At 31.6% G+C, this 8,081-nt stretch overlaps 2 protein-coding genes across 2 annotated transcripts; both read right to left on the bottom strand.

The window, feature by feature from the left end:
• Nucleotides 1-231: 231 nt before the first annotated feature.
• LOC147949222 (jacalin-related lectin 45-like) lies at nt 232-1,630 on the bottom strand. The gene is made up of 3 exons (XM_087470660.1): nt 1,620-1,630; nt 733-880; nt 232-657 (listed from the first exon to the last, which is right to left on the bottom strand). The coding sequence occupies exons 1-3, from the start codon at nt 1,628-1,630 to the stop codon at nt 358-360; spliced, it is 459 nt and encodes a 152-aa protein (XP_087326786.1). The 3' UTR covers nt 232-357.
• Nucleotides 1,631-2,507: 877 nt separating this feature from the next.
• Nucleotides 2,508-7,185, bottom strand: LOC104733690 (beta-galactosidase 4). The gene is made up of 16 exons (XM_010453255.3): nt 6,546-7,185; nt 6,144-6,239; nt 5,934-6,046; nt 5,771-5,837; nt 5,568-5,660; nt 5,328-5,471; nt 4,878-5,072; nt 4,679-4,763; nt 4,483-4,601; nt 4,235-4,396; nt 3,962-4,137; nt 3,754-3,863; nt 3,553-3,662; nt 3,342-3,452; nt 3,138-3,248; nt 2,508-3,051 (listed from the first exon to the last, which is right to left on the bottom strand). Exons 1-16 carry the CDS (start codon nt 6,720-6,722, stop codon nt 2,743-2,745), a joined length of 2,178 nt encoding a protein of 725 aa, XP_010451557.2. The 5' UTR covers nt 6,723-7,185; the 3' UTR covers nt 2,508-2,742.
• Between the last annotated feature and the right edge of the window lie 896 nt (nt 7,186-8,081).

The following is an 8,081-nucleotide window of genomic DNA, read 5'->3' as shown; positions in this document are numbered from 1 at the left end:
CAATAATTGTAAATTGTTACAAAAACGCTTCTTAATCTTCCTTAATCTTTTTTTTTTTTTGAAAAACCTCTGAGATATGAAGTTCTGAATTTAATTCATATTCCTTTCTTCTTCTTTCTATCAATTTAATAAAAAAAATGACAGTCACAATTATTCTATGATTTTTTTAAAAATAAACAGAATTATAATTGAAATTCCATCTTCTTTCTATTTATTCAAGAGGGGTAAATAATTTATATGGCACAAAGATTATATTATTATTATTCAAAAAACAGAATTATAATTTAAATATATTTGTAAATAGAAAGAAATCCAAAGCATACACACATGCTGTTAAACTTTATAAATAAACAACTTTTAAGGGCTATCGATTGGCTTGACGTAAGCACCAATTCGATTAAGACATGCCATGCCATGGAACCCAACAATCTTGTGACCTTCCATCCCCAACACGAAGGATTCGCCCACATACTCATAATCTTCTTCTCCGTTTCCCAACACTTGATATGGTATACCCTTGTTTGTCTTGAACTTAAGCATCGTTATGTTTTTGAATCCGATCAGTTCAGTCAATTCACGCGCTATTCCATCGTTATGTATTTGACCGTAGTGTCCTTCAACGGATGTGATGTATTCATCTCCTAACCAAAGCTTAAACTACACCAAACATAAAACTATATTAACATTAAAAAGTTCATTGGGTATAATTAATTCGAGAAATAGAACAAATACCTCTTTGATATCATCACCTGGGATGATCTTCACGTGATCGTTTCCATTTACAGTTTGGTACTGTCCGTCGGCGTATCCGTTGACGTACTCGAACTTGGCCGACTTCACAACTGAGTGTTCGCTTGATATACTATTATCTTGTAAACACCTTCGTGGATCCCATCATCCCACTCCTGGCAACCAGAATCCACACCAACTTAATTATAATTTAAATCTATTTGTAAATAGAAAGAAATCCAATTTTTTAGAAAATTACCATAAATTTTTATGAATATAATCCACCAAAATTTTTCTGCAACTATAACATTAGAAGAAAAAAACATTAGCATCAATATTATTTTTTAAAATTAAGGATTCGGGTTAACAAAGTTTTTAATAACTGAATTTCATTATATTCGGTTTTATAGATCTACAATTATGATCATCCATGAATTTACCTAAAAAAAAAAATTAAGATTTTATTTCAAATTACCAAAGAAGAAAATAAAATATAAAGAACAACAAAACATACATGTTTTAAAAGATGAAGAAATTGCTTGATCTTGATTTCCAAACAACCACTATGAAAAGAGAGAATGAAAAATTAGAATCCGATGAATCATATAAAAGACCAAGATTATAATTCAAAATAAATTGGGCACACATATTATATTATTAAATAGAATTATAATTTATTAGGCACACATATTATATTATTTTTTTAAAAATAGCATTATAATTAAAATCTACTTATAAATAGAATGAAAAAAGTTTTTAGAAAATTACCATAAATTTTCCATGAATATATTTCATCATAATTTTCTGCAACTATAACATTAGAAAGAAAAAAAAATTAGCATCAATTTTATTTTGAAAAATGAAGGATTCGGGTTAACAAAGATTAATACCTGAATTTCATTATATTCAGTTTTGTAGATCTACAATTGTGATCATCCATGAATTTACCTGAAACTAAAAAAAAAAGATGATGAGTTTATTTCAAATTGCCAAAGTATAAAAGAAAATATAGAGATCAACACAACATACATGTTTTCAAAGGTGGAGAAATTGCTTGATCTTGATTTCCAAACAACCACTACAAAAAGAACAAAAAGAGAGAATGAAAAATTAGAAATCATATAAAAGACCAAAATTTTAATACAAAAATAAATTTGAGAACATGATAATAGTTTAGGTTTTTTTTTTTCCTTGTTTTTGAGTTATGGAGGATGGTTAGGGTATCTAGTATTTATAATAGTAAACGACCTATGATTTTAGGGTTTTGACTAAGACGGTGTATTCTTGACAGATTTTTTTTAACAAAGCCCATTTAGATTTTTTGCCTTTTTTTAAAAGAATTTTGACTTTTAATTCATATATTTTCATAATTGATTTTTTAATAATTTTTTTAAATTATAATAAGGGTAAAAACGTCCAGATTGGATTCTCATTAATGGCAAATTAGTAATCTTAAGTCTGAGGATGAATGTGGTGCGTTTCAGCAACCTAAATAGAGAACAAAAGCTTGTCCGAAAATTTTTTAGGGGTATTTTTCATTAAAGGCAAGAGAGGTCAAATTTTGTGAGATTGGCTGTGAGCCCTCTCGACTTCTCCTTTAATATATTAGATTTTAATTTTGTTCCTTTTTCTTTTTTTCTTTTGTTTTACCGATGGCTGTAGGTTTTTTCTTTGGACTTATATCTTTTTGGGTTATAATATATGAGCTTATAAAACAACAAAAATGATATTGGCCCACGGAATTTGTAAAATATTAGGCTGACGTGGATAATCTTAGATGAGAGAAAACTCTGCTATTATATATATGATTTCTGGTGAATTTTATTTAGTCACTGATAACCAGTAGTAAAAATATACATATACAGGTTGTATAATTCTTGTAAAAACTGCACAATTTCATATATTTTCTTCTAGCTCCGTCTCTATCTTCAAAGCAAAGCCAGAGAGAGGTATACAAACAAATCAAACCAGCTATGTTCTGTCCTGAAAACTCGGAATCAGAAGAAGCTGTTTTCATGTTCTTTTCACCAATGAGATTCCATTAGGATCACCACCCCATTCTTCAAACACAACTATAACGTTCTGAGGCCTTAGCCATGAACGAGGTACATGGTACCATCTTTGTGAAGCTTCACCACAGTTACTTAGACATTTCTTTGCGTCGTAAGTTCCAGCGTAGTTACAACGTCCGCAAGATCCTTGAGCTTTATAACCAGGCCAGTGACGTCCAATGTTTCTACCATTTATCCAAACTTGACCTTTACCCATTGTGTTCATGTCTAAAGCCAATGGTTCATTTCCTGCTGGTGTGGCAAAAGTAGACTGCAACCCAAACAAAAGATATTAGTTTCTCAAATTTTCATTGTTTCAAATCTAGACATGATATTAGTCCTTGTGTTTTGTCTTACCTTGTACCAGGTCAATGGTTGCCTCTTTACCACAAATGCTCCTTGAGTCCATCTTACAGAGGAACTCTCTGTGTTGGTATGAAGACTCAAAGCTTCACCCTTTACACCAACCTGTTCAAATCAAATTTTAAAAACATTGTTATGAGTTTAAGTTTGTTACTAGGAAACTCGAACTTAAAGTTGGTTTTGAATTTTAGGGAGAACCTTATAGGACCATTTCCATTTCGACATGTCCCATGTTCCGGAGTTAACTCCCTTGAGTGTGACCGGACCAAGAACTCCTTTATTCCACTGTTCGAAATGCGTACCAACGTTCTGCAAGAAAACCAAGAACCACAAAAGCTCAGAACCTAATGATGTTCTTGGCACTAAAATTTTTTATAAAGAGAGCTAGAGTATCTCATCAGGAACTAACCGGGAGACCAACTACAACACTCAACAGAGCAAGCTTGTTGACACCTGCATGTAGTTTAATCTTCTGGCTAAATGTTACTCTCGTGTTCGCTAGTGTTCCATAAGCACTTCCTAAAAACAGAGAAATACCAACAATGTTGTCAGCTTACAAACACTAAACAACACCGAGACAAGAGAAGCTTCTGTTGTTGCTATTTATTACCTGAAAGCTGCCCATTGACAAACACATGAACAACATGTCCAGCTGACATAACGGTAAGAAGCGGGAAATCACCAGTCGTCAAAAACCTCTCACCAGCACCAACTGTAATGCTGAGTAAAAATACCCGTAAACAAAAACAAACTGTGATTTTTCTTTTCTAAGATTGAGACAAAAAAAACTAAGAGAGTTCTGATGTTGGGATACTTACTCAGTTAGATACCAGAAATAGTCAGATTTGTCCCAAGTCATGCTTAACTGTTCCACAAGCCCGTTTCTTGCAAACGTGCCAGCTTCATTCGCAGAAGGAGCCGCTTCACTGTATGATCCCCAAGAGAATCCGGTACCAGTAGGAACCATATTCCTGTGTATGCCTGGTGCATTAACCTGATTATTCAAAAACACAGAAGTGTCAATTCAATCTAAAGATTAAGAAAGATAATTTTCTTTTAACAAAATAAAGTTTTCTTTGTTCTGTTTTTACCTTTGCAGTGTTGTAAACCTCTGTTTTGCAGTCAGGTAAAATACTAACTGACCAAGGAGGCAAATCATACGGGAATCCACGGAACATAACTCTCGCTGCAGATTTCTCATCTTTGTTTGATAAAAACGCAGCACAAGAGGATTTAGACCAGAACACATGAGCCTGAAAGTAACATTCAAAAATCATAAGGTTCCTTTCTCAGTTGAAATTTAACATAACTACAAGTTTTAATAAGATTTGATCTTTACTTCTTGTTTAGCTCCAAGCGATGTGACAGTAGCATCAGCAGAAACCAAAGCTGGCTCACTTAGTTTGATGGCTCTATGCAATGCTTTCAAATGACTATACTTTGGTTCTCTTGTTAAGCCTTTTTGAAGTAAACAGAATCAGATTAGTATATCTCATTCAGAGAGATTTCATTATGTTTTGAGGTTTGGTTAGTACCGTATTCATCAAGAGGAGCGTCGTAGTCATAGCTTGAAGCCATGAACTCGCCGGCTGTTCTGTCGAAATTTGTACCTCCATGATACTATAAAAAGATATATATATATATATATATATATATATATATATATAAACAAACACACATTAAGCCAAGTCGATGTGTATTATTCATATGTAACTCTGTTTTTATATTATTTACCATATAATAGTTGACGAAAGAACCTCCTTTTGCAATGAATCGTACAACAGAGTATGCAACATCTTCGACTGGTCTGTACGGTACAGCACCTCCAAACTCTGTGTACCAACCGGTCCAATTCTCTGTCCACATCTTCGGCTTGTTGATTGCGTTTGGTTTAAAATCCTCACAGTAATAACCATTGCATGTGTCTATCTGTAATTTGCATTTTTATACACATTAGTGAAAATAGTAAAATATGAGGTAACATACAAATACAATTGTAAAAAAATCTAGCCAAAAAAAAAAAAAGTAATAGGTTGGTGATATATTTGGTAGTTATAACTTATGTAAACTCTAGTAAATCATACCAACTTAATACTTTAAAGATCAAAAACAAAAAACATGTTTGTTGTACTTTAGCCAAATATATTAGTATGATTAGAAAGAAAGAGGAATGAAAGAACGTACAATAGGAGAAGGAGCATCTTCTTGCTTGCACATAATCCATGGAACACCTGTCGAGAGTCCTAATGCCATTTGAGCTGCCCATTGTGTATAAGCTTTTCCTGGTGCACCAATCTCCCATTCCACTGGTCCATATTCATTCTCAATCTGTCCAATTTATTCATATTTATGTAATAAAAGAACTTTTAATTTGAGCCATATATGTCTTGAAATCATTGGCTAATGATATTTAATGAAACAAACCTGTGCAAGAATGATTGGTCCTCCTTGAGTTTGAAACAACTTTTCTGCTTTCATCAGCCATACAATCTTTTCAGTGAATTTCTTCATTGCAGCCTTTACAAAATCATCATTTATAATTAATATCAAATCATCCAATCAGAGGATGACAAAAAAAATTAATACGATGAGAGGGAAAAAGTGAGTTTTGTTTTAGAGTTTCAAACCTTGAAGGGTTCATTATTGGTTCTAAAAGCAATACCGGGAACAAATTTGAGCCAAACCGGAAATCCCCTATAAACCATCAAAATATTTTAAAATTTTGAAATCTGATAACCAATCATTTTATCTTTTTAAAGGAGGGAAATAGAGAGTTTATTATATTTGTACCCAAAGTTCCATTCAGCACAAACAAAAGGGCCAATTCTGAGATTGACATAGAGACCAGCTTGTTGCGCCAACTTGATGAACTTAACCAAATCATACCTGTCTCCAAAATAATACTGGAAAGAATAATAATAATAAAGAAAAAAATTAGAAGAGATGTGACTTGTGATTGAAGAAAATCAAATAAAAAGATATTTTTGGTAGATTATTTACTTGTCCAGGAGAAGGTTCATGGCCATTCCAAAACACATAAGTCTCAATAACATCCAAGCCTCCTTCTTTGGCTTTCTGTATAAGACCAGGCCACATCTACACAAAAACAGAGCATTCAATGAACCATTTAATTCCTCTGTATTTTAAACACTTCTTCTGAAAATAAAATACAATAAAAACTTTTGAATATATTATGTAGATAATAAGCAAAACCCATGTGAAGGAGAAAAGCTTGGCAATGAAACACATTACAGAAAAAAAAACAAATTAATTTCAGAAAAACAGAGAAATATGAAAACTTTAATCAGAACTTATGAAGAAAAAAAAACTAACTCCAAAATATCAAAAATTTAAAAACATTGAATTGTAAAACTGTGAATAATAGTATGATTGATGGATTACCTCAGGGGTGCTTCGTGGATAGTGAATGGAACCAGAGAGAAGGATTCTTCTTTGTCCATTGATGATCACAGCTTTACGATCATAAGAGACTGTTGCTTTTACTATACATATCAATGATGAACAACAAAGAATCGCCACAAGAAGAATATAGGATTTATCTCTAAAGATCAATCCCATTTTCTCTGAAAAGAAAGAAAAAAAAAAATCTGATGAAAGGATAATTTTGGGTTTCGATTAAAATTGATTGTTTTGGAGTTATATATATATATATTTAAGGAGAGAAAGAAAGAGAGAGAGAAATGTAAGGTATTAATGGAGTGTATATCTTTTCTCTATTCTGGGAAGGGATTTTAAAGATAGAAGATATATAGTCTAATCCTCTTTGCTTTGTTTTAGAAAAAGATTTTCTTCTTTCCTTTTTCATTTTCCTTAACTTTTTTTTTTATTGTTATTGACTATAAATAAAAATATTCAGAAAATAGTTCATTTGAGGATAAAAATGGCAAAAAAATAAAAGGCGATTACACACAAATTTTATGAAAAATCCGCTTTCAAATAGTTAATATATATATTCTTATATATTTTTGAAAATTAATATTACCTAGATGAAGGTTGATAATTGATATTACTGTATATAATTAGTCTAATATGATCAACTCATGTCATATATTCCGTTTATATTTTTGTTGTTGTGTCACTATCCTAAATCATACTCGGTAAATGTTATTGTCGACAAAAAAGAAATACCAAAATGAATATGGTAGAACTTGTATGTATAAACTTCGTTGCAAGCCAAAAAAAAAAAAAAAAATTGTGAACTTTTTGATTCAGTTTTGGAGGAGTACAAAGCGGACCTTCATTTTCTTTGTAAACAAAAAGCCATTGTGTATGGGATCATGATACTTGTATTGAAATATTCTTCATACAACTTTTCTTGTGTTGAAATATTCTCCATAATGTAAGATTGTAGTAATGTGTTGAGTTTTATTAGTTCACATCTTTAGTTTCCGTCTTGACTCTTGGGAACGGAGGTCAAGTTGCCGCATTCATGACGAAATTAAAAGCTCTACCTTCCTACCGGACTTGGCCTACAGAAATTGGAAAGACTCAAAAACATGTGCCTCTAGTAGATGGAGTATTATCTAGAACCTCTAATAAACAGTATAAAATGTCAGAATCCAGTTTAAATTTGATTAGCTAATTAAATTAGCTTAGATACAGTTTTAAATTATCGTTCTAGTTTATATAGAGCTTAAGTGTAGCTAGTTCATATACGGTATATAGTACATATATATATTAAATATATGTATAAATAAATATAGAAATTTACTAGAGAAAACTTATTCTCTTCGCTTTTATATACTTTTGAACCGGTCTTTTTATAATTTCAGTTTCTTAAACCAAACTTTGGAATAATTCAAAAGAATAATGGAAAAAAACAAATGTTGTAGTTGTTAACAAACGGGTAGCTTGAAAACTAAGTTATATCTTGCTTTTTCAATTAAAATAAGGCTAATAATGTAAGTCATGCATCTC

Source organism: Camelina sativa, chromosome 2 (genome assembly GCF_030686135.1).
Source record: "Camelina sativa cultivar CO46 ecotype springtype chromosome 2, ASM3068613v1".
Taxonomy (NCBI): Eukaryota; Viridiplantae; Streptophyta; class Magnoliopsida; order Brassicales; family Brassicaceae; genus Camelina; species Camelina sativa.
This window is presented reverse-complemented; position numbering and strand designations above follow the sequence as displayed.

Coding starts and splice junctions, on each gene's coding strand:
- LOC147949222 (XM_087470660.1), bottom strand. Junction 658..732: donor CAGGTGATGATATCAAAGAG/GTATTTGTTCTA, acceptor TGTTTGGTGTAG/TTTAAGCTTTGGTTAGGAGA.
- LOC104733690 (XM_010453255.3), bottom strand. CDS start 6,722: ATGGGATTGATCTTTAGAGATAAATCCTATATTCTTCTTGTGGCGATT. Junction 6,047..6,143: donor ATGAACCTTCTCCTGGACAA/GTAAATAATCTA, acceptor TATTCTTTCCAG/TATTATTTTGGAGACAGGTA. Junction 4,764..4,877: donor CTTTCGTCAACTATTATATG/GTAAATAATATA, acceptor ATCTTTTTATAG/TATCATGGAGGTACAAATTT.